This window comes from Schistocerca nitens, chromosome 11, assembly GCF_023898315.1.
Source record: "Schistocerca nitens isolate TAMUIC-IGC-003100 chromosome 11, iqSchNite1.1, whole genome shotgun sequence".
Classification (NCBI taxonomy): Eukaryota; Metazoa; Arthropoda; class Insecta; order Orthoptera; family Acrididae; genus Schistocerca; species Schistocerca nitens.
The window spans coordinates 199,916,877-199,943,922 of NC_064624.1; the positions used below are offsets into that span (position 1 = coordinate 199,916,877).

The 27,046-nt window shown below is 44.1% G+C and overlaps 1 protein-coding gene across 1 annotated transcript in view; it reads left to right on the forward strand.

Moving 5' to 3' along the window:
- The window catches only part of LOC126212775 (forkhead box protein F2-like), a 483,336-nt gene that overhangs the window by 159,955 nt on the left and 296,335 nt on the right, over window positions 1-27,046 (forward strand). Inside the window, exon 3 of the mRNA XM_049940180.1 lies at window positions 449-530. Coding sequence (XP_049796137.1) covers window positions 449-530 — 82 coding nt within the window. The remainder of the gene's footprint in view (window positions 1-448; window positions 531-27,046) is intronic.

The window sequence follows — 27,046 nt, forward strand, 5'->3', positions numbered from 1 at the left end:
ACTTTCTGAACGGCCCTCGTATGTTCTGCAGAAATGGTTAGCGTTTCAGTCACCTCGGTTCAGCATGTCTCCTGTTGCCTAGTAATCACAGGGTCCGCCATGTGCGTTAATAACTTGTTCCTTGCTTGATGATGTCGACGCGTGCCGGCCGGAGAGACCGAGCGGTTCTAGGCGCATCAGTCTGGAACCGCGCGACCGCTACGGTCGCAGGTTCGAATCCTGCCTCGGGCATGGATATGTGTGATGTCCTTAGTTAGGGTTAAGTAGCTGTGAGTTGTAGGCGACTGATGACGTCAGATGTTAAGTCCGATAGTGCTCAGAGCCATTTTTGAACCACTTTCCTTTGTCGCCCTCTCCACTTTCATTTTACATCTATTGTTCTGACCATATTCCGCCATTTGCAGCGTATGGAGGTGCCCTACGTATGTACTGTGTTCTCGTGTTCCAGGAGCTGGACGCTGCGCTGAAGATAAAGCAGGAGCCGGGCTTCCAGCACGTGTCCGCCGTCCAGCCGCCCTCGCACGTGCACGGTAAGTCGTCTACGTCCTCGTCAGCGGCGCCCTCCGTTACTCCGCTCTCTCTTGCCTTGTCTCGTTCCTAGCGACCACCTACTCCACACTACACCTGTCTCTACATTCAAATCATATTTTTTACATTAATTTATTCTGATTAATGGTTCACACCTAATTACGTCAACTCATTTTCTTTTTATACAATACATTCTGAAAAAACTCAAACGAGAAAAAACGACATACATCTTCGGTTTTAGAGCACCTAATGTGTTCTAGAGGCATTCCATTATTCCGTACAAATCAGTATGCGTCAATGATAGACATCAAAGAAAGTGAATTTTAGATGTAAATATTCACCATTCTTGCAGTACTAAATTGTCATTAATAAGAAATAATATAAGAATACGGATAAGATATAAGATTCTTATATTATTATATTATTATATTATATATTATATTATATTATATATATTATATTACATGTTATATTATATTATTATATTATAATATAAGAATACGGATAAGATATAAGAAACTTGACTAGAAGAAGGGATCGGTTGGTAGGACATGTTTTGAGGCATCAAGGGATCACAAATTTAGCATTGGAGGGCAGCGTGGAGGGTAAAAATCGTAGAGGGAGACCAAGAGATCAATACACTAAGCAGATTCAGAAGGATGTAGGTTGCAGTAGGTACTGGGAGATGAAGAAGCTTGCACAGGATAGAGTAGCATGGAGAGCTGCATCAAACCAGTCTCAGGACTGAAGACCACAACAACAACAAGATATAAGATGAACATCAACAAAAGCAAAACGAGAATAATGGAATATAGTCGAATTAAATCGGGTGATGCTAAGGGAATTAGATTAGGAAATGCACTTAAAGCAGTGAAGGAGTTTTGCTATTTGGGGAGCAAAATAACTGATGATGGTCGAAGTAGAGAGGATATAAAATGTAGACTGGCAATGGGAAGGAAATCGTTTCTGAAGAAGAGAAATTTGTTAACATCGAGTATAGATTTAAGTGTCAGGAAGTCGTTTCTGAAAGTATTTGTATAGAGTGTAGCCATTGTGGTGTTTCCTTCCCTCGGGGTTCTGCCGTCAAAATACAAAATAGAAAATCTGATTGGGTTGAATTTTTGTGGAATAAGTTACGGATAAGTCGGACTTCCTATTACTGATTGAGATAGTGGTGTAATTTGATCGTGCATGGCAGACCGGGTCGGCAACACTACAAAAAGCGACTGTAAGGAAATAGCATCAGAAATAAGTTGAAATTTACCTTATAATTCTGTCAGAAACGTAGTATCTATTATAATATAGTCTTCGTGACTGCGTCTGGAATACTTCTTAATTTTATTGTAGGATGTCCTTTTTTTTCATTGTTCGCTGGTCCTCTTGTTCTCCGTCTGATGAAAATTTCTTGAAGTTGTCACTGTCAGGATTAATTTATAAATTTGGCGATAACCATTGCGAACCACTACTGAAATAACTTCGTTTCGTAATATAGTTTTAATTTCCACATTTAACACAGCGCCGAAAAATACACGTCTTGAACGTATGAGGACAAGAGAGTAATGAACTAGTTGTTAAAGCAAGCGGCTACCCAAAAAAAAGATCAAAATTACTTATGAAAATCTGTCGCTGGCGCAGCGCTCTTCTGCATGCGCGATCGTAAATTATATCTTTGTACTGGCGGAGGCGTGGTAGTCAAAGAACCGTTACAACATGTATGGAAGTGAAACGTGGACGATAAATAGTATAGACAAGAAGTGAATAGAAGCTTTCGAAGTATGGTGCTACAGAAGAATGCTGAAGATTAGATGGGTAGATAACATAACCAATGAGGAGGTATTGGATAGAATTGGGGAGAAGAGGAGCTTGTGGCACAACTTGACTAGAAGAAGGGATCGGTTGGTAGGACATGTTCTGAGGCATCAAGGGATCACCAATTTAGTATTGGAGGGCAGCGTGGAGGGTAAAAATCGTAGAGGGAGACCAAGAGATGAATACACTAAGCAGATTCAGAAGGATGTAGGCTGCAGTAGGTACTGGGAGATGAAGAAGCTTGCACAGGATAGAGTAGCATGGAGAGCTGCATCAGACCAGTCTCTGGACTGAAGACCAAAAGAACAAGAAATGAGCCGGCCGGAGTGGCCGTGCGGTTCTAGGCGCTGCAGTCTGGATCCGAGCGACCGCTCCGGTCGCAGGTTCGAATCCTGCCTCGGGCATGGATGTGTGTGATGTCCTTAGGTTAGTTAGGTTTAATTAGTTCTAAGTTCTAGGCGACTGATGACCTCAGAAGTAAAGTCGCGTAGTGCTCAGAGAAATTTGAGCCAACAAGAAATCATTACAAACGAAATACTCTCTAATACAAAAGAAGGAGAAAACGCGCGGAATGAGGGAATTGTCCAAATGGGACGGAAATGGGTAGATTTTATGTCATAAATTTTTAGACAACATAGTTACATGGAGGTATGAGCGATTAATTTACTTATAATCTACACTCCTGGAAATGGAAAAAAGAACACATTGACACCGGTGTGTCAGACCCACCATACTTGCTCCGGACACTGCGAGAGGGCTGTACAAGCAATGATCACACGCACGGCACAGCGGACACACCAGGAACCGCGGTGTTGGCCGTCGAATGGCGCTAGCTGCGCAGCATTTGTGCACCGCCGCCGTCAGTGTCAGCCAGTTTGCCGTGGCATACGGAGCTCCATCGCAGTCTTTAACACTGGTAGCATGCCGCGACAGCGTGGACGTGAACCGTATGTGCAGTTGACGGACTTTGAGCGAGGGCGTATAGTGGGCATGCGGGAGGCCGGGTGGACGTACCGCCGAATTGCTCAACACGTGGGGCGTGAGGTCTCCACAGTACATCGATGTTGTCGCCAGTGGTCGGCGGAAGGTGCACGTGCCCGTCGACCTGGGACCGGACCGCAGCGACGCACGGATGCACGCCAAGACCGTAGGATCCTACGCAGTGCCGTAGGGGACCGCACCGCCACTTCCCAGCAAATTAGGGACACTGTTGCTCCTGGGGTATCGGCGAGGACCATTCGCAACCGTCTCCATGAAGCTGGGCTACGGTCCCGCACACCGTTAGGCCGTCTTCCGCTCACGCCCCAACATCGTGCAGCCCGCCTCCAGTGGTGTCGCGACAGGCGTGAATGGAGGGACGAATGGAGACGTGTCGTCTTCAGCGATGAGAGTCGCTTCTGCCTCGGTGCCAATGATGGTCGTATGCGTGTTTGGCGCCGTGCAGGTGAGCGCCACAATCAGGACTGCATACGACCGAGGCACACAGGGCCAACACCCGGCATCACGGTGTGGGGAGCGATCTCCTACACTGGCCGTACACCACTGGTGATCGTCGAGGGGACACTGAATAGTGCACGGTACATCCAAACCGTCATCGAACCCATCGTTCTACCATTCCTAGACCGGCAAGGGAACTTGCTGTTCCAACAGGACAATGCACGTCCGCATGTATCCCGTGCCACCCAACGTGCTCTAGAAGGTGTAAGTCAACTACCCTGGCCAGCAAGATCTCCGGATCTGTCCCCCATTGAGCATGTTTGGGACTGGATGAAGCGTCGTCTCACGCGGTCTGCACGTCCAGCACGAACGCTGGTCCAACTGAGGCGCCAGGTGGAAATGGCATGGCAAGCCGTTCCACAGGACTACATCCAGCATCTCTACGATCGTCTCCATGGGAGAATAGCAGCCTGCATTGCTGCGAAAGGTGGATATACACTGTACTAGTGCCGACATTGTGCATGCTCTGTTGCCTGTGTCTATGTGCCTGTGGTTCTGTCAGTGTGATCATGTGATGTATCTGACCCCAGGAATGTGTCAATAAAGTTTCCCCTTCCTGGGACAATGAATTCAAGGTGTTCTTATTTCAATTTCCAGGAGTGTATTATTCAAAATGACAGTCACAGTGGCATTATTTATTTTGCCGCCAACCCGTTTCAGCCCGCGATGGCGTCATCTTCAGGGCAATGTACACCATTTGGTCGCTCGCTGGAGTCGTCACACTTGCCTGTGCACGGTTGGTGACTATTGATTACGGTTACGGTTGGTTGGTCAACATCGGGTCAGCTGTTCACGAGACAAGTGCTGGAGATAGGTGAAACAAATGACAAACGTCTTGAGACCAGTGGCGTAGTTCGTTTCAAGCAGTAGTTTAGTCACTGACGGATCACGATGATGATGATGATGATGTTTGGTTTGCATTGTGGGGCTCTCAACTACGCCGTTACCAGCGCCCGTACAAAGTCCCAACCTTTTGCTCAGTCCAATCTCGCCACTTTCAGGAATAGTCACTGACGGACTCGCATAGTATATTTGTAATTGGCGCACACCGCCTATGTTTATGATCTCGCATTTCCGGCGATAATTTTCACGAAACAGAATCATTTTAACATTAGTTCTGATAAGGGTGTATACGGTATACAGGGTGTTACAAAAAGGTACGGCCAAACTTTCAGGAAACATTCCTCACACACAAATAAAGAAAAGATGTTATGTGGACGTGTGTCCGGAAACGCTTAATTTCCATGTTAGAGCTCATTTTAGTTTCGTCAGTATGTACTGTACTTCCTCGATTCAACGTGATAAAATTGTAAATTTTCACAATCGACATGTGTGGGCTGATGAGAATCCGCACGCAATTGTGCAATCACGTCATCAACACAGATTTTCTGTGAACGCTTGGGCAGGCATTGTTGGTGATGTCTCGATTGGGCCCCATGTTCTTCCACCTACGCTCAATGGAGCACGTTATCACGATTTCATACGGGATACTCTACCTGTGCTGCTAGAACATGTGCCTTTACAAGTACGACACAACATGTGGTTCATGCACGATGGAGCTCCTGCACATTTCAGTCGAAGTGTTCGTACGCTTCTCAACAACAGATTCGGTGACCGACGGATTGGTAGAGGCGGACCAATTCCGTGGCCTCCACGCTCTCCTGACCTCAACCCTCTCGACTTTCATTTATGGGGGCGTTTGAAAGCTCTCGTCTACGCAACCCCGGTACCAAATGTAGAGACTCTTCGTGCTCGTATTGTGGACGGCTGTGATACAATACGCCATTCTCCAGGGCTGCATCAGCGCATGAGGGTTTCCGTGCGACGGAGGGTGGATGCACGTATCCTCGCTAACGGAGGACATTTTGAACATTTTCTGTAACAAAGTGTTTGAAGTCACGCTGGTACGTTCTGTTGCTGTGTGTTTCCATGCCACGATTAATGTGATTTGAAGAGAAGTAATAAAATGAGCTCTAACATGGAAAGTTTCCGGACACATGTCCACATAACATATTCTCTTTCTTTGTGTGTGAGGAATGTTTCCTGGAAGTTTGGCCGTACCTTTTTGTAAGGCCCTGTATAAGAGGGTTGGGACTTTACTAGTGGCAACTATTTATTTACAGCTCGTACAAAACAGATGCGTGTTTCGAAGTTTTACTGACCTTCAAAATAGTCACCAGCGTTGTGTATTAGCGGTTGCCAGCGATGTGGAAGTCGTAGGATACTCTTAGCAGTGCAAGTTGTGTTGACAGTTGGAGCGGCGCCGACGAATTTGTAGCAGGTCTGAAGCGAATGGCGTGAAGTGTTTCCTTCAGTTTAGGGCTTAAGTCAGGGGAGTGCAGTAGGTGGTATAGCAGCAGTCCCATCAGCCAAACAAACCAGTAACAGCTTGCACTGTACGTGCTTGAGCATTGCCCCGCAAAATGATGGTCAGGTCCTGCATAAAGTGTCATCACTTCTGTCTCTAAGCTGGTCGTGGTTCTGTTCCAAAAATGAACACCATAGAGACAGAAGTGATGGCACTTTCTGCACGACCTGACCATCATTTTGCAGGGCAATGCTCAAGCACGTACAGTGCAAGCTGTTACTGGTTTGTTTGACTGATGGGCCTGCTAAGTGCTATACCTCCTACTGCACTCGCCTGACTTAATCCCTCGTGAGTTCGACTCGATTTCTAAACTGAAGGAAACACTTCACGGCATTCGCTTCAGAACTGCTACAAATTCGTCGGGCAACAGACCGCGCCGCTCGAACTGTCAACACAACTGGCACTGCTGAGAGTATCCTACGACTTCCACATCACCAGCAACGGGCTATACACTATGCTGGTGACTACTCTGAAGGTCAGTAAAACTTTGAAACACGCATCTGTTTTGTACGAGCTGTAAATAAATAGTTGCCACTATTAAAGTCCCAACCCTCGTATTTTAGAACGCTGAGAATTGGAGCTTAAAAGAATATGGTATTGGTTGTTGGAATCTTATTCTGTTTTACAAAAGAAGATTGTAGAGTGCAAAAGCTTTAGTCATCAATAACGTTTTTAACATATTGTCTTTGGAGAAAAACACTGTTATTGTAATTTTGCAAGAAAGGAATTGTACTATGTCAAGGCTGTTATAAATAACTGTCTCCTGCATACAAAGTTAGGTAATAGAGACTTTGTAGTTACTGTACCTTTATCATATTTTTAAATTAAATGTTTTAATAGAGCTAAATACACTGTTACAATCCGAAGATTCATAACTAGATATTGAATAATAAGGTTTTATGTGAGACGTTTTTGGTAAAATTTCGACGAATCCTGCAATTTAAGGATTACATGTTACGTATTGCTTAGATAGTATCAAAAAATTAAATATAATGTGTTATTTGAGAGTTGGTACAATATGCATTATGCATCAAAAAAAGACACGCCATTCGTGTAGAATGTTACTACACTGTCGTGTGTTTTTTCATACGTAATGAAATATAGCTATTTGGATGATTAGCTCCTCTTTTCTTTTAAATTACCTCCAGAACTTTAAAATAAAAAAAGTGTGGTCAGGAACCTTTATTACTGCATTACATGGAAAAAAAAATAAAAAAAAACCACGCAGAAAGGGAGGAGGAAACGAAATCAAACTACGTGGGTTTACAGAGTGTCTGATGTTATTTCAGTGATTCCAAAATGGAGTCAGATTTACAGATACCTTGGTGGTATGACCGCACTTATGAGCACGGCGTTGCATCCTCTCTGGATGCAACTGTTACAGATCATTGTAAGTAACGTTCCAGTATCACTGCTTAAAACATTTATTGATTATTACAGCACCTATTTCGGAACATTTCCATTTTAAAGTACCTGCGTTTCCAAAATTTGAAAATTACAATGTGCTATGACTCTATAGGGACTTAAGAATTACAGTGGAGAATATCGTTAACTATTCCGGAATATCTGAAATTGCAGTCATAATTTTCATTATCGGGAATTACACAAACCACTATTTTGAAATTAATTTTTATTTTTCTAAATTATGTAACTAAGAAGGAGACTTGCGTCTAAATTCTCCTGAGGTGTATATGACATCGGGTGTGACTGTATCTGGCGGCTCTTCACATTATTTTCAGCTGTTTTATAGTGTGTCGCGTAATATTTTGATATAATATTGTGAATATTTACTGTAACCTTTTGACAGTTCACATACACAGACTATGTAAATATAAAACATCTGTGGTGTCAACTGACAAAAAATTACAAGAAATATTTACAATATTATATCAAAAATGGCCGCCACCTTCAACCACACTAGATGTTATATATACGTCAGAACAACGTAGACATAAGTCTCCCTCTTAGTTACATAATTTGTTGTTTGTTGTGGTCTTCAGTCTTGAGACTGGTTTGATGCAGCTCTCCATGCTACTCTATCCTGTGCAAGCTTCTTCATCTCCCAGTACCCACTGCAGCCTACATCCTTCTGAATCTGCTTAGTGTATTCATCTCTTGGTCTCACTCTACGATTTTTACCCTACACGCTGACCTCCAATACTAAATTGGTGATCCCTTGATGCCTCAGATTATGTCCTATCAATCTATGCCTTTTTTAGTCAGGTTGTGCCACAAATTTCTCTTCTACCCAATCCTATTCAGTACCTCCTCATTAGTTATGTGATCTACCCATCTAATCTTCAGCATTCTTCTGTTGCACCACATTTCGAAAGCTTCTATTCTCATCTTGTCCAAACTATTTACCGTCCATGTTTCACTTCCATACATGGCTACACTCCATACAAATACTTTCAGAAATGACTTCCTGACACTTAAATCCATACTCGATGTTAACAAATTTCTCTTCTTCAGAAACGCTTTCCTTGCCATTGCCAGTCTACATTTTATATCCTCTCTACTTCGACCATCATCAGTTATTTTGCTCCCCAAATAGCAAAACTCCTTTACTTCTTTAAGTGTCTCATTTCCTAATCTAATACCCTCAGCATCACCCGACTTAATTCGACTACATTCCATTATCCTGGTTTTGCTTTTGTTGATGTTCATCTTATATCCTCCCTTCAAGACACCATCCATTCCGTTCAACTGCTCTTCCAAGTCTTTTGCTGTCTCTGACAGAATTACAATGTCATCGGCGAACCTCAAAGTTTTTATTTCTTCTCCATGGATTTTAATACCTACTCCGAATTTTTCTTTTGTTTCCTTTACTGCTTGCTCAATATACAGATTGAATAACATCGGGGAGAGGCTACAACCCTGTCTCACTCCCTTCCCAACCACTGCTTCCCTTTCATGTCCCTCGACTCTTATAACTGCCATCTGGTGTCTGTACAAATTGTAAATAGCCTTTCGCTCCCTGTATTTTACCCCTGCCACCTTTAGAATTTGAAAGAGAGTATTCCAGTCAACATTGTCAAAAGCTTTCTCTAAGTCTACAAATGCTAGAAACGTAGGTTTCCCTTTCCTTAATCTTTCTTCTAAGATAAGTCGTAAGGTCAGTATTGCCTCACGTGTTCCAGTATTTCTACGGAATCCAAACTGATCTTCCCCGAGGTCGGCTTCTATTACTTTTTCCATTCGTCTGTAAAGAATTCGTGCTAGTATTTTGCAGCTGTGGCTTATTAAACTGATTGTTCGGTAATTCTCACATCTGTCAACACCTGCTTTCTTTGGGATTGGAATTATTATATTCTTCTTGAAGTCTGAGGGTATTTCGCCTGTCTCATACATCTTGCTCACCTGATGGTAGAGTTTTGTCAGGACTGGCTCTCCCAAGGCCGTCAGTAGTTCTAATGGAATGTTGTCTACTCCCGGGGCCTTTATTCGACTCAGGTCTTTCAGTGCTCTGTCAAACTCTTCACGCAGTATCGTATCTCCCATTTCATCTTCATCTACATCCTCTTCCATTTCCATAATATTGTCCTCAATTACATCGCCCTTGTATAGACCCTCTATATACTCCTTCCACCTTTCTGCTTTCCCATCTTTGCTTAGAACTGGGTTTCCATCTGAGCTCTTAATATTCATACAAGTGGCTCTCTTTTCTCCAAAGGTCCCTTTAGTTTTCCTGTAGGCTGTATCTATCTTACCCCTAGTAAGATAAGCCTCTACAGTCTTACATTTGTCCTGTAACCATGTCTGCTTAGCCATTTTGCACTTCCTGTCGATCTCATTTTTGAGACGTTTGTATTCCTTTTTGCCTGCTTCATTTACTGCATTTTTATATTTTCTCCTTTCATGAATTAAATTCAATATTTCTTCTGTTACCCAAGGATTTCTACTAGCCCTTGTCTTTTTACCTACTTGATCCTCTGCTGCCTTCACTACTTCATCCCTCAAAGCTACCCATTCTTCTTCTACTGTATTTCTTTCCCCCATTCCTGTCAATTGTTCCCTTATGCTCTCCCTGAAACTCTGTACAACCTCTGGTTCTTTCAGTTTATCCAGGTCCCATCTCCTTAAATTCCCACCTTTTTGCAGTTTCTTCAGTTTTAATCTACAGGTCATAACCAATAGATTGTGGTCAGAGTCCACATCTGCCCCTGGAAATGTCTTACAATTTAAAACCTGGTTCCTAAATCTCTGTCTTACCATTATATAATCTATCTGATACCTTTTAGTATCTCTAGGGTTCTTCCTTGTATACAACCCTCTATCATGATTCTTAAACCAAGCGTTAGCTATGATTAAGTTGTGCTCTGTGCAAAATTCTACCAGGCTGCTTTCTCTTTCATTTCTTACCCCCAATCCATATTCACCTACTACGTTTCCTTCTCTCGCTTTTCCTACACTCGAATTCCAGTCATCCATGATTATTAAATTTTCGTTTCCCTTCACTATCTGAATAATTTCTTTTATTTCATCATACATTTCTTCAATTTCTTCGTCATCTGCAGAGCTAGTTGGCATATAAACTTGTACTACTGTAGTAGGTGTGGGCTTCGTATCTATCTTGGCCACAATAATGCGTTCACTAAGCTGTTTGTAGTAGCTTACCCGCGTTCCTATTTTCCTATTCATTATTAAACCTACTCCTGCATTACCCGTATTTGACTTTGTGTTTATAACCCTGTAGTCACCTGACCAGAAGTCTTGTTCCTCCTGCCACCGAATTTCACTAATTCCCACTATATCTAACTTTAACCTATCCATTTCCCTTTTCAAATTTTCTAACCTACCTGCCCGATTAAGGGACCTGACATTCCACGCTCCGATCCGTAGAACGCCAGTTTTCTTTCTCCTGATAACGACATCCTCTCGAGTAGTCCCCGCCCGGAGATCCGAATGGGGGACTATTTTACCCCAGAGGACGCCATCATCATTTAATCATTCAGTAAAGCTGCATGCCCTCGGGAAAAATTACGGCCGTAGTTTCGCCTTGCTTTCAGCCGTTCGCAGTACCAGCACAGCAAGGTCGTTTTGGTTATTGTTACAAGGCCAGATCAGTCAATCATCCAGACTGTTGCCCCTGCAACTACTGAAAAGGCTGCTGCCCCTCTTCAGGAACCACACGTTTGTCTGGCCTCTCAACAGATACCCCTCCGTTGTGGTTGTACCTACGGTACGGCCATCTGTATCGCTGAGGCACGCAATCCTCCCCACCAACGACAAGGTCCATGGTTCATGGGGGGGTTAGAAACATAAAAATTAATTACAACATAGTTGTTTCTGTAATTCGTGTCAATGAAAATTATGACTGCAATTTTAGTTACAGAATACTTCACAAAAAATTCGCTTATAAAAAAAATTAAATCTAAAATTCCAATACAACTATAGCACTTTTTCATTTTCAGACGTTGTATATGCAGGTGCTTGAAAATGGAAATCTCCCGAAACAGCTGTCGTAATATAGTGAAGCACCAGAGACACTGGTAGGCATGCGTGTTGACATACAGAGATATGTAAACAAACAGAATACGGCACTGCGGTCGGCAACGCCTATATAAGACAACAAGTGTCTGGCGCAGTTGTTAGATCGGCTACTGCTGCTGCAATGGCGGGTTATCCAGAGTTAAGTGGGTTTGAACGTGGTTTTATAGTCGGTGCTCGAGCGATGGGACACAGAGAGGTAGCGATGAAGTGGGGATTTTCCCGTACGTACATTTCACGAAGGTACCGTGAATATCAGGAATCCGGTAAAACATCAAATCTCCGACATCGCTGCGGCCTGAAAAATATTCCGCCAGAAGGGGACCAACGACGACTGAAGAGAATCGTTCAACGTGACAGAAGTGCAACCCTTCCGCGAATTGCTGCAGGTTTCAATGCTGGCCATCAGCAAGTGTCAGCGTGCGAACCACTCAACGAAACACTATCGATATGGGCTTTCAGAGCCGAAGATCCAGTCGTGTCAACACCGACTCAAAGGAAGGTCTCGGCGCTTGTTGGTGACGTCACGTCAGCTAGGCACGGCGAACGCCAGGTCTGTCGCAGGCATACTCATAATGGTGGTGTCTCCCTCCCTGACACAGGAAAATGTGCAACTACTGGCGGTAGTTGACCGACACACATTGCTCTGAGAGATTTCTGCAGTCAATTAATTGTGCAGTTCATTACACCTCTTAACAAATAGTGTACTCCTGAACTTAAATTTCCACCTGTTTTACGGATTGACATACAAAAACAACTTCATGGTCCAGCAGCAACACAATTCGTGCTTGTTTACATTATTTGTAAATCTCAGGAAGTTACGTTTGTACTGGGTTGCTTTTAAGAGAAACTGTGAACATATTGGTGCTCTTCTTTAGGTATCTTGGTTGACTATGGGGTGAGGAGCACTGAATGTTAAAGAAATATCTTTGTACACGTCGGGGGAGGGGGTGGGTTGCTTTTACAAGAAACTGTGAACATATTGGTGCTCTTCTTTAGGTATCTTGGTTGACTATGGGGTGAGGAGCACTGAATGTTAAAGAAATATCTTTGTACACGTCGGGGGAGGGGGTGGGGGACAGAAGAAGAGGCAAAAGAGAGATAGATACTTGTTTCATCAAATAAAATTTTTTATCTTATAAAGTTTCTCCTTTCAGTTGCAAGAGGGGAATACTTATCTTTTCTAATGTGCTTGTTTAACATATTTTAAGCTCGGCAGTATTTTCGATGTATGAAGCTATTTTGTTTGCTGTTTAGAATTTCTTTCGTTGAAAACGACTGTAATTTAATGACTGGCAACAGTTGGACATTTACACATGTAAATTAGTTCACATTTCCAGTGACGGTGTCAAACGAAAATAAATAAATAAATAAAAGAAACGAGTTCATTGTAAGGGGGTTGGGGTAAGTTTCGACAACAAAATGGATAACATGGATCAAGTAAGTATAGTTACTTGAATGTAAAATTTCCGAAGCTTGGAATGGGGCAAAGGATGTTCTCATATTGATCTACGCTTGTTCCGGCAGGATTCAGTAATACACAACTATGATATTCATTTGTAGCTTTACGATAGTGAGAAAATCTTCCATCTGAATGAAACTGCAGAATCCAAAACAATACCAAACATTTTGTCCAAAAATAAGAGATTTATGGTGATAAGCGCGCCCAGGCGTTTCTGCCTGCAACACACCTGGCGTTCGCCGTGCCTAGCTGACGTGACGTCACCAACAAGCGCCGAGGCCTTCCTTTGAGTCGGTGTTGCTCGTGTACGCTTGATGACTGCACGACACGAAGCTTTACGCCTCGCCTGGGTCCGTCAATACTGACATTGGACTGTTGATGACTGGAAACGTGTTGCCTGATCGGACGAGCCTCGTTTCAAATTGCATCGAGCGGATGGACGTGTAGGCGTATGGAGACAACCTAACAGATCCGTTGACCCTGCACGTCAGGCAGGGGACTGTTCAAGCTGGTGGAGGCTCTGTAATGGTGTGGGGCGTGTGCAGTTGGAGTGATATGGGACCCCTGATACGTCTAGATACTACTCTGAGCGGTTGTAACGGAACTTGAATAGCGTATTTGCCTCTATTGGTTACTGTAGAGAGATCGATCTTTCGGTCCTGTCTGTATATTTATATATAATATTGCACGAATAAAGGCTGGGCGAGTGTAAAGCTATCGTTAAAAACGCACGCCACGTGATTTGTTACGATTTGGTCGGTCATAATAATAATAATAATAATAATAATAATAATAATAACATGCTTTGGAATACAATTAAAATATAACGGCGACACCTGTTTAGTGTTATTGGAAATAATATGTAGTAAATTAATGAGTAAGGTAGCCGATGCTGTAAGAAGAGGTAAAAGTGGGCATATTGAGGTGTTTTGCTTTATATCGACGAAGCCGATGATACGGCATCATTTTTTTTTCTTTACTCTTAGAAATAAACAAGTAAAGAAGTGCTAATTGTGCGTAGTGAAAAAATATAGGGGCGTGTTTTAAATAACTACGGTATACAATCGGAGTAACAAAAGGACATTTAGGCACACGAAATCGCAGATAGCGAAGTGTGGTCATTGAATTGAGTACACCTACAGGGTGGTCAATTCCGGGACAAATCTATACGCATCTCACGAGGGACGCGGAATTGAGACCTTTTTTTTATTATATCGTGGAGAGCGGGCTCTGATTCATGAAAAGGAGAAAAACGTTAACTTTGACGCGAACCCTTAATAATAGCGGACCGGAGAGAAAAGTGTGTAATTGTCTTACGCCTAACAAACATTCGTGGAGGCGGTGGCCAAACTAGAAGAGTCAGTAACAAACTACTGTATCATTATCATTGACTGTTGGTGTCTAGCAACCAAAACTGTTGGAACTCGGGAGTTAGGGTTCGGGCACTCGCACATACTCCACATCAGAGTGTGAATGAGTGGTGAATGCGAACTAAAACTGTGAACAAAGTTACGCTAAACAAAACAGAAGGAACAAGACAGTCTGGTCGTATTTGTTATTATTCCATAAACTGTAACATTTCTTATCGTTGTACGAAGCCTCTATAGACGATCTTTATGACAATTTGCTTCGAAGGGATCTCGTTACGAGTCAAGTTTTGAGGACCTGGTCGAGAGGCGGTAGTTCGTAGATCCTAACTACCGTAGCTATTCTGGAATCAGGTGCTAACGTGACCGTTGTGTGTTGTCAATAACTTAAGGTCATCATATCTCATGCTCTAAGATCGACGCACCTTTCCACTCGGTATAACGGTGCCTCACGGCAACATCGACAACGCCGACGACGAAGCAAGACACGGTAGAAGGTGACACGTACGTAAGCATCCTGTCTAATCACCTGCATCCATTTATGTCCACTGTGCATTCCGACGGACTTGGGCAGTTCCAGCAAGACAATGCGACACTCCACACGTCCAGAACTGCTACAGTGTCGCTCCAGGAACGCTCTTCTGAGCTTGAACACTTCCGCTGGCCACCATACCCCCAAGGCATGAACATTATCGAGCATATTTGGGATGACTTGCAACGTGCTGTTCAGAAGAGATCTCCACCCCTTCGTACTCTTAGGGGTTTTAAGGACAGCCCTGCAGGATTCACGGTGTCAGCTCCCTCCAGCACTATTTCAGACGTTAGTCGAGTCCATGCCACGTCGTGTTTCGGCACTTTTGTATGCTCGCAGGGGGCCTACACGATATTAGGCAGGTGTAACAGTTTACTGACCTTACACCTTCTCTTACAAGAAAGATTAAGGAAACACAAAACCCACCTTTCTAGCATTTGTAGACTTAGAGAAAGCTTTTGACAATGTTGACTGGAATACTCTCTTTCAAATTCTAAAGGTGACAGGCGTAACATACAGAGAGCGAAAGGCTACTTACAATTTGTACACAAACCAGATGGCAGTTATAAGAGTCGAGGGGCATGAAAGTGAATCAGTGGTTGCGAAGGGAGTGAGACAGGGTTGTAGCCTCTCCGCGATGTTATTCAATTTCTATCTTGAAGAAGCAGTGAAGGAAACAAAAGAAAAGTTCGGAGTAGGTATTAAAATGCATGGAGCAGAAATAAAAACTTTGAGGTTCGCCGATGACATTGTAATTCTGTCAGAGACGGCAAAGGACTTGGAAGAGCAGTTGAACGGAATGGACAGTGTCTTGAAAGGAGGATATAAGATGAACATCAACAAAAGCAAAGCGAGGATCATGGAATATGGTCGAATGATGTCAGGTGATGCTGAGGGAATTAGATTAGGAAATGAGACACTTAAAGTAGTAAAGGAGTTTTGCTATTTGGGGAGCAAAATAACTGATGATGTTCCAAGTAGAGAGGACATAAAATGTAGACTGGCAATGGCAAGGAAAGCGTTTCTGAAGAAGAGAAATTTCTTAACATCGAGTATAGATTTAAGTGTCAGGAAGTCGTTTCTGAAAGTATTTGTATGGAGTGTAGCCATGTATGGAAGTGAAACGTGGACGATAAATACTTTGGACAAGAAGAGAATAGAAGCTTTCGAAATGTGGTGCTACAGAAGAATGCTGAAGATTAGATGGGTAGATCACATAACTAATGAGGAGGTATTGAATAGAATTGGAGAGAGGAGGAGTTTGTGGCACAACTTGACCAGAAGAAGGGATCGGTTGGTAGGACATGTTCTGAGGCATCAAGGGATCACCAATTTAGTACTGGAGGGCAGGGTGGAGGGTAAAAATCGTAGAGGGAGAACAAGACATGAATACACTAAGCAGATTCAGAAGGATGTAGGTTGCAGTAGGTACTGGGAGATGAAGAAGCTTGCACAGGATAGAGTAGCATGGAGAGCTGCATCAAACCAGTCTCAGGACTGAAGACCACAACAACAACAACACCAGTTTCTTCAGTGTAATTAATGAATGTTTTTAGCAGTGATACTGCACATATATTTCACTGCACGCCCAACCATCAAGAAACTAGTTTCACAAATCACTGCTACAGATACCTGTTACCGAAAGGTAACACGGGTTCGATTCCCGGCGGGGTCAGGGATTTTTCTTACCTCGAGATGACTGGGTGTTGTTGTGTCGTCTCCATCATCATCATTCATCCCCATTACGGTGGGAGGAAGGCAACGGCGAACCACCTCCACTAGGACCTAGCCTAGTAAGGCGGCGAGGCTCTCCCGCGTCTTTCACGTACACTCTGTAAAGAAGTATGGGACTTGAATGAGATTTTCACTCTACAGCGGAGTGTGCACTGATATTAAATCTCCTGGCAGATTAAAACTACGTGCCGGACTGAGACTCGAACTCGGGACCTTTGCCTTTCGCGGGCAAGTGCTCTACCAACTGAGCTACCCAAGCACGACTCACGCCCCGTCCTCACAACTTTACTTCTGCCAGTACCTCGTCTCCTACCTTCCAAACTTTACAGAAGGTCTCCTGTGAACCTTGCAGAACTAGCACTCCTGAAAGAAAGGATATTGGAGAGACGTGGCTTAGCCACAGCCTGAAGGATGTTTCCAGAATGGGATCTTCACTCTGCAGCGGAGTGTGCGCTGATGTGAAACTTCGTGCTTGGGTAGCTCAGTTGGTAGAGCACTTGCCCGCGAAAGGCAGAGGTCCCGAGTTCGAGTCTCGGTCCGGCACACAGACAATGTGCGACTTCATCGCCATCATCATCAGCAGCACCAACACCGATCGGACTTACGGGAAAGCAGCGGGCAGCATATGCACTACGTGTTGCTGTGGGCCGCTCTTCCGCACATGGCCGGACCCGCGCGGCGCTATTTCGGCCGCCGGCCCGGAAGTGACGTCACGCCGTTTGTCAGCGCCACGCGGCGTTTCGGCGGGCGCGCGCCGCGGCACGTTCAGGAGTCGTATTTCGCGCATTGTGCGCCGCAGTTCCGCCTCGATCGTCAAGTCGGAGCCGTCGGCCGCGCGGGCGCCCCGTATATTTAGAGAGCCGCTGCTAGCGTTCTATTTTCATAACGCTGCAAGCATTGCTGGCGAAAAAACTCTTTCCGCATAAATCGCCCTGCCTCCCCTCCCCCCCCCCCCCCGGCACAATGCCCCGGCCGCTGCCTCCCGTTATGAGCCGCCAGAAGTCGGCTTCGAAACGTCGGCGAGCGGATCTGCTGCTCTGAGGACGGCGCGCCGAGGCCGGTTCGAAACGACGTGACGTCACGTACACACGTCCAGAATTGCTATAGAGTGGCTCGAGGACCACTCTTCTGAGCTTAAACACTTCCGCTGGCCACCAAACTCCCTAGACATGAACATTATTGAGCATATCTGGGATGCCTTTGAAACATGCTGTTCTCCACCCGCTCTTTGATTTAACGAAGGCTTTTGACTGCGTTCACCACAAAATATTACTGCAGAAGTTGGACCATTATGGAGTAAGGGGAGTAGCTTACAGTTGGTTCGCCTCTTAATTTAAGAACAGAAAGCACAAGGTAATTCTCCGCAATATTGAGAGTGGTAGTGATGTTCAGTCCCAATGGGGCACTGTTAAGTGGGGCGTTCCCCAAGGGTCGGTGCTGGGGCCTCTGCTGTTTCTTATTTATACAGGGTGTTACAAAAAGGTACGGCCAAACTTTCAGGAAACATTCCTCACACACAAATAAAGAAAAGATGTTATGTGGACATGTGTCTAATCTTCAGCATTCTTCTGTACCACCACTGCATTTCGAAAGCTTCTATTCTCTTCTTGTCCAAGCTATTTATCGTCCATGTTTCACTTCCAAACATGGCTACACTCCCTACAAATACTTTCAGAAACGACTTCCCGACACCTAAATCTATACTCGATGTTAACAAATTCCTCTTCTACAGAAACGCTTTCCTTGCCATTGCCAGTCTACATTTTATATTCTCTCTACTTCGGCCATCATCAGTTATTTTGCTCCCCAAATAGCAAAACTCATTTACTACTTTAAGTGTCTCATTTCCTAATCTAATTCCCTCAGCATCACCTGATATCATTCGACCACATTCCATGGTCCTAGTTTTGCTTTTGTTGATGTTCATCTTATACCCACCTTTCAAGACGCTGTCCATTCCGTTCAACTGCTCTTCCAGGTCCTTTGCTATCTCTGACAGAATTACAATGTCATCGGTGAACCTCAAAGTTTTTACTTCTTCTCCATGGATTTTAATACCTACTCCGAATTTTTCTTTTGTTTCCTTTACTGCTTGCTCAATATACAGATTGAAGAACATCGCGGATAGGCTACAACCCTGTCTCACTCCCTTCCCAACCACTGCTTCTCTTTCATGTCCCTCGACTCTTGTAACTGCCATCTGGTTTCTGTACAAATTGTAAATAGCCTTTCGCTCCCTGTATTTTACCCCTCCCACCTTCAGAATTTGAAAGAGAGTATTCCAGTCAACATTGTCAAAAACTTTCTCTAAGTCTACAAATGCTAGAAACGTAGGTTTGGCTTTCCTTAATCTTTCTTCTAAAATAAGTCGTAGGGTCAGTATTGCCTCACGTGTTCCAACATTTCTACGGAATCCAAACTGATCTTCCCCGAGGTCGGCTTCTACCAGTTTTTCCATTCGTCTGTAAAGAATTCGTGGTAGTATTTTGCAGCTGTGACTTATTAAACTGATAGTTCGGTAATTCTCACATCTGTCAACGCCTGCTTCCTTTGGGATTGGAATTATTATATTCTTCTTGAAGTCTGAGGGTATTTCGCCTCTGTCATACATCTTGCTCAGCAGATGGTAGAGTTTTGCCACTACTGGCTCTCCCAAGGCTGTCAGTAATTCTAATGGAATGTTGTCTACTCGCGAAGCCTTGTTTCGACCACGATAAAATAAGGGAAATCGGAGCTCGCACGGAAAGATACAGGCGTCCATTCATTCCGCACGCAATACGAGATTGGAATAATGGAGAATTGAGAAGGTGGTTCGATGAACCCTCTGCTAGGCACTTAAATGTGATTTGCAGAGTATCCTTGTAGATTTGGATGTAGAGGTCCCTTCTTCTTCTTCTTGCGTTACGGCCTCTGTAGGAGCACGGGTAGCCCCTTTGTGGACTGCATTTTCCTCTTCTTCTCCCAGAACCTCTTCAGTCTTTCTCTTCTTCTCTCCCGCTCTTCTTCCGAGATCTTCAGTTTCCCCTGTCGGCTCCACTGGTGACACTCTAATCTTCTCCTGTATTCTTCTCTGTCATTGATCTCCGGCATATTGGTCGGTGTATATTTGTTCCTCCAATTTTCCTTTCCTTCGACCTCTATCGCCAGTTCCAACCAGTCCTTCCGAAGTTCAACAACCCACTTGGTTCCTGTCTTTACCCTTGTCCTCCCTGTTGCTTCCCACACTCTCTTCCTCATTCTGTCCGTACTCATCCTAACTACATGTCCAGCAAACCTTGTCCTTTTGACTCTGATTTCCCCAGATATTGTTCTCATGTTCCGGTACAATTCTTCCCTAGGTCTTCGCATCCACCTCTCTCCACCTCTTTTGGGGCCTAGTATTTTTCTCTCTTCTTTCTCTAGTTGCTCTGCCCCATTTCTTCCTAGTGTCATCGTCTCAGCAGCATATAATACTGCATCGCTCGCTGTTGCCTTGTCGTGGCTATTGTTTAAAGCATTCATATGGCGACGTACATTTAAATCCCAGATATCACATCTTGCAGGCATTGAACCTTCTGGGCCGTCGTTTGCGAGTAATTGACGGAAAGAAAGGTCCGGCAATTTGCGTGACGCCTCAGTAGCATTAATAAAGTATTGCCGTATAATCGGGTTGCCTAGTCCAATTATCTGCCTGACAGAGCGGAAGTCCTTTTGATTGGCTGCCACACGACGTTTAGCGCCGTAGTCCTACGTGCCTTACCAGCTTGTTGCTGGAGGCCCTTACACCAGACTCCCTCAGCACCTATCCAGCTTTCGGACGTTCCACCGCCCTTCTTTTACTTCTGCAACTTTTCCTCGAACTGAGCTGAGTCCATACTTTGATACTGCTGGCGGAATTGACATCCACGAGGACGATGTACCGGTTTCCTTCAGGAGCACAGACCACCGAATGGGGTTGAGGGGAAGCTCCCCCATGTCGGCTGGCGTGCCTCTTAGCGATCGGTCTCCGCTCCCTATCTTGACACTGAAGTCCAGTCTGCACGGTGCCTTACTGTCAATGGGAAGCAAGTATGCCGGTAACGCCTTCACGGGATTCACCTCGCAGAAGCCCCGTCGTGTGTCGACTGTGATGATACGGACATAGACGAGCACCGCGTGGCAGCGAGAGGTGTGTGGTTCTGGTTGTCCCTAATTACCCGTACGACTCCTCATCAGATAACAATAATTTTATCTTGGAACTCTTGCATTTGGTCCGTGTTTGAACAGAAAAACAGTAATATCAGAAATTGAGTCCGCCTTGATGCGAAATACCTTGTTATTCGGTTATTTCTTTATTCTCCCTAACTAGTTTCGGCGACAAATACCACCATCGTCAGAGTTTTTTTTTTTCTTTTTCCTTCTTTCTTTTTTTTTTTTTTTTATAAATCTGAAACATTCAGTGAATAGCATGGTTATAGAAACAGAGTACCACATTATTACATTTTTTCTATTCGTTTTTTGAAATACAGTTTTCTATGGATACTTTCATACTATCTCATTTATTGTCGCTGTTGGCGACATATTTTCTGTGCGGTTTTTTTCTGTTGCCTTTTTTTATTACTTAGCGAACATCGTGTCAAAAAGAAGAGCACAGAAAATATGTCGCAAACTTTTGAGAACATTGTGCAGCTGTCGTTGGTCAAATACTTCGGGAGCCCACACCAGGTGTAAATGGTCGCGAAAACATACTCAACCTCTTAGCATACTCCTGATCGAGTAAGGAGCATCATCACAGGTACGGGGATCAGTAACCACAAGATTGTTGTAGGTAGACTGAATACCGTAAACGTTTAAATACATCGCAAAATAAATCTAAAAAAAAAAAAACAACAGATAGATACCACTCTTTAAAATGTACGTACGCGTCGACCAGATGTGGTTTGAATTCAAACGAACTGCATCTACGGCAACTCGGAGATATATGCCTAATAAATTAATAAAACATGGTACTGATCCCCCATCGTGCTCCAATGAGATAAGAACAGTATTGCGGAAGGAACGAGAAAAGTATGGAAAACTGAAAAGGACTCAAAATCCGTGACATTGGCCAAGTTTTACAGAAGCTCTAAATTTAACGCGGACTTCAGTGCGAGACGCTATTAACACTGCAAAAAAAAAAAAAAAAAAAAAAAAAAAAAAAGGTTCAAATGGCTCTGAGCACTATGGTGGGACTTAACATCTGCGGTCATCAGTCCCCTAGCTAACTAACCTAAGGACATCACACACATCCATGCCCGAGGCAGGATTCGAACCAGCGACTGTAGCAGTCGCGCGGTTCCGGACTGAGCGCCTAGAACCGCTACACTATTAACACTGCCCCAAACGAAACTCTGCCTCGAAATATGGCAGAAAACCTGCTCCTCTGTACACAAAACCAGTGACAAAATGTAATCGATACCTTCAGTGCGCGATAAAAATGGTGATGTCACTCGTGAGTGTACCAGTAAAGCAGAGTCAGTAAACACGGTTTTCCGAAATTTCTCCACCAAAGAAGACGACGTTAAGTATTCCTGAATTCGAATCAAGAGCAACTGCCGACATGAGTAAGTTAGAAATGGGTATCCGAAGTGTAGAGCGAAGCAGCGTAAGTCACTTAATAAAGCGAACTCTTCCGGTCCATATTGTATATCAATTAGGTACCTTTCAGACTATGCTGATGCAATAGCTCCATACTTAACAATCATATATAACCGTTCGCTCGACGAAAGATCCGTACTCAAAGACTGGAAAGTTGCACAGGTCACACCAACATTCAAGAAAGGTAGTAGGAGTAATCCACTAAATTACAGGCCCGTATCGTTAACGTCTATTTGCAGTAGGAATTAGGAACATATACTATGTTCGAACATAACCACCTCAAAGAGTACGATTTATTGACGCATAGTCAACACGCTTTCAGAAAATATCGTTCTTGTGAAACACAACTAGCTCTATATACTCATGAAGTAATAACTGCTATCGACAGAGATTGTCGAATTCATTCCATATTTTTAGATTTCCAGAAGGCTTTCGACACCGTTACTCACAAGCGACTTCTAACCAAACTGCGTGCCTATGGAATATCGCCTCAGTTGTGCCACTGGATTCGTCGTTTCCTGTCAGAAAGGTCACAGTTCGTAGTAATAGACGGAAAGTCATTGAGTAAAACAGAAGTGATATCCGGCGTTCCCCAAGGAAGTGTTATAGGCCCTCAGCCGTGTACCGCAAGTCTCTAGAGGAACGGAAGGTTCCAAATGATTGGAAAAGAGCACAGGTAGTCCCAGTCTTCAAGAAGGGTCGTCGAGCAGATGCGCAAAACTATAGACCTATATCTCTCACGTCGATCTGTTGTAGAATTTTAGAACATGTTTTTTGCTCGCGTATCATGTCGTTTCTGGAAACCCAGAATCTGCTCTGTAGGAATCAACATGGATTCCGGAAACAGCGATCGTGTGAGACCCAACTCGCTTTATTTGTTCATGAGACCCAGAAAATATTACATAGAGGCTCCCAGGTAGATGCTATTTTTCTTGACTTCCGGAAGGCGTTTGATACAGTTCCGCACTGTCGCCTGATAAACAAAGTAAGAGCCTACGGAATATCAGACCAGCTGTGTGGCTGGATTGAAGAGTTTTTAGCAAACAGAACACAGCATGTTGTTCTCAATGGAGAGACGTCTACAGACGTTAAAGTAACCTCTGGCGTGCCACAGGGGAGTGTTATGGGACCATTGCTTTTCACAATATATATAAATGACCTAGTAGATAGTGTCGGAAGTTCCGTGCGGCTTTTCGCGGATGATGCTGTAGTATACAGAGAAGCTGCAGCATTAGAAAATTGCAGCGAAATGCAGGAAGATCTGCAGCGGATAGGCACTTGGTGCAGGGAGTGGCAACTGACCCTTAACATAGACAAATGTAATGTATTGCGAATACATAGAAGGATCCTTTATTGTATGATTATATGATAGCGGAACAAACACTGGTAGCAGTTACTTCCGTAAAATATCTGGGAGTATGCGTGCGGAACGATTTGAAGTGGAATGATCATATAAAATTAATTGTTGGTAAAGCGGGTACCAGGTTGAGATTCATTGGGAGAGTCCTTAGAAAATGTAGTCCATCGACAAAGGAGGTGGCTTACAAAACACTCGTTCGACCTATACTCGAGTATTGCTCAACTGCGTGGGATCCGTACCAGATCGGGTTGACGGAGGAGACAGAGAAGATCCAAAGAAGAGCGGCGCGTTTCGTCACAGGGTTATTTGGTAAGCGTGACAGCGTTACGGAGATGTTTAGCAAACTCGAGTGGCAGACTCTGCAAGAGAGGCGCTCTGCATCGCGGTGTAGCTGGCTGTCCAGGTTTCGAGAAGGTGCGTTTCTGGATGAGGTATCGGATATATTGCTTCCCCCTACTTATACCTCCCGAGGAGACCACGAATGTAAACTTAGAGAGATTCGAGCGCGCACGGAGGCTTTCCGGCAGTCGTTCTTCCCGCGAACCGTACGCGGCTGGAACAGAAAAGGGAGGTAATGACAGTGGCACGTAAAGTGCCCTCCGCCACACACCGTTGGGTGGCTTGCGGAGTATAAATGTAGATGTAGATGTAAATGTATTGTTCCTGATCTATATTAACGACACAGGAGACAATCTTAGTAACCGTTTTAGATTGTTTGCAGGTGATGCTGTCATTTGCCGTCTTGTAAAGTCATCAGATGATCAAAACGACTTGCAAAATGATTCAGATAAGATATCTGTATTGTGCGAAAAGTGGCAGTTGACCCTGAATAAAGAAAAGTGTGAAGTTTTTCACACGAGTACTAAAAGAAATCCGCTAAATTTCGATTACGCGATAACTCATACAAATCTCAAGGCTGTAAATTGAACTAAATACTTAGGGATTACAATTGCAAATACCCTAAATTGGAATGATCACATAGATAATGTTGTGGGTAGAGCAAACCAAAAACTGCGATTCACTTAGAAGGTGCTACAGGTCTACCAAAGAGACTGCTTACACCACGCTTGTCCACCCTTTTCTGGAGTACTGCTGTGCGGTGTGGGATCCGCATCAGGTGGAACTGACGGATGACATCGAAATAGTACAAAGAAGGGCAGCTCGTTTTGTACTATCGCGAAATAGGGGAGACAGTGCCACAGACATGATACGTCAATTGGACTGACAATCATTAAAACGAAGGCGTCTTTCGTTTCGACGGGATCTTCTCATGAAATTTCAATCACCCAGCCGGCCGAAGTGGCCGTGCGGTTCTAGGCGCTGCAGTCTGGAACCGCGAGACCGCTACGGTCGCAGGTTCGAATCCTGCCTCGGGCATGGATGTGTGTTAGGTTAAACTAGTTCTTAGGGGACTAATGACCTCAGAAGTTGAGTCCCATAGTGCTCAGAGCCATTTGAACCATCAATCACCCAGTTTCTCCTCAGAGCGTGAAAATATTTTATTGGTGCCCACCTACACAAGGAGAAATGATCATTATAGTAAGATAAGGACTCGCGTGGAAAGATTCAAGTGCTCGTTTTTCCCGCGCGCTGTCCGACTGTGCGAGAAGTAGCTTAAAGATTGTTCGATGAACCCTCTGCCAGTCACTTAATTGTGAGTTTCAAAGTGCGTGTGTGCGGTTTGAGGTTTTCGGGCGCTAAACAGCGTGCTGAGTTTCAAAGTAATCATGTAGATGTAGACGAAATACAACAGCGCAACCAGCATTTATGTTCAAGGGCGCATCTCGGAGTGTTCATATTTTTGTTCAACCCCTGTCTTTGAAAAACGTAGTGTATAGCGTCGAAAGTTGCAACAGGCGTTTCGCGCATGGTACCGTTGCATGCAGAGAAATCGCAACAGTGAAAATGCAGGAATACCAGCTGAAGCAGAAAGACCCATCTTTGTACGATTACATTACTCCAGAACAATCGCTGGAAGCGATGAATATCTAGAGTATACAAACGAAAATTAGTAAGAAAGGACACGTAACACTAATCGAAGGTAAGACATGTGCTTTACGGGAATGCTAAAAACATAAACTACGCTTGAAGACAGACAGGAACAAGCCCGCGAAACTGTAGTTACGAATTTGAAGAACCCATGCTAAGTAACGATTATATTGTGAACACATACGTTTATCATACGCGAACAGCACAAGAAGAAACACCAGTATGTTGAACATAATCCATGAGCATGGACGCCGATATGGTTTCGGAACCGTCAGTATCCCCACACGGGACATTCTCAACGTTAACGGAATTCTGGTACCCGTAGCGCTTACGAGACACGTATTATTACGCAACAATTGTGTCGCGAATGTAGAACTGGGCCGCGGAATGATCATTGTGTAGGCAGCTAGAGCGGGTCAGCTGGGCCAGAAGTGCGCATGCGCAACAGCAGAAAAGAAAAGACGGAGCCGCTCCGAGTGCGCATGCGCAGTCAGTGCTGACAACGCGCTGCGTAGCACGGCCTCCGGAACTGTTGCGTGCTGCGCAATGTTGGCAGCACTTCCTGGTCGTTGACGCAATAGTCCGTCTGGAAAGAAAAAGTCAGCCTTGTGGTATTCGCCCCATGCTGCTATAATACTACTGGGGGATTTTAATGCCTGATTCGACAGAATGAAAAAAAAAAAAAATCCTCGAACATTGTTGGGAACAACATAGAGCATAAAAGGACCGGAAACAACGGCGAAAGAAGAACATATGTGTAGAGCATTCAGCCTAGAATGAAATCTGCTGCTTTTAAGCATCTCCTCAGGAAACGGAAAATATGCGCCTCTCCAACCCCCAATTCAGGTGAATTTCTTATTACCTTAACATTCTGGATTTCTATTTGAAACTCACCTGAATTGAGGGTTTGAGAGGTGCATTTTTTCCGTTTCCTGAGGAGATGCTTAAAAGCAGTAGATTTCATTCTAGGCTGAATGCCCTACACATAATTGGAGAGAATGGAAAAAAACATCCTCGAGCATTGTCCGGAAGTACACAATGCATAAAAGGACAGGAAAGAGCGGCGGAAGAGCAACAGATGTGGTCTGACCAAAGTCTATCTAAGACCAAAGATATATTTTACCCAGTAGATACCATAGAGTAATATCTCTGGAGTGAGCATTGCGTTCTGCGCATGTTGTCAACATTAAACCAGGATAGTCACGTGTTTTCCGGACTTCGCTGTGCGTGTGTGCTTTCCGCAGCGTTTAAAGTTTATAATATCAAGAGTTTTTGTTGTGTTTCACCGCTTGTTGATAGTGTAATAGCGATGATG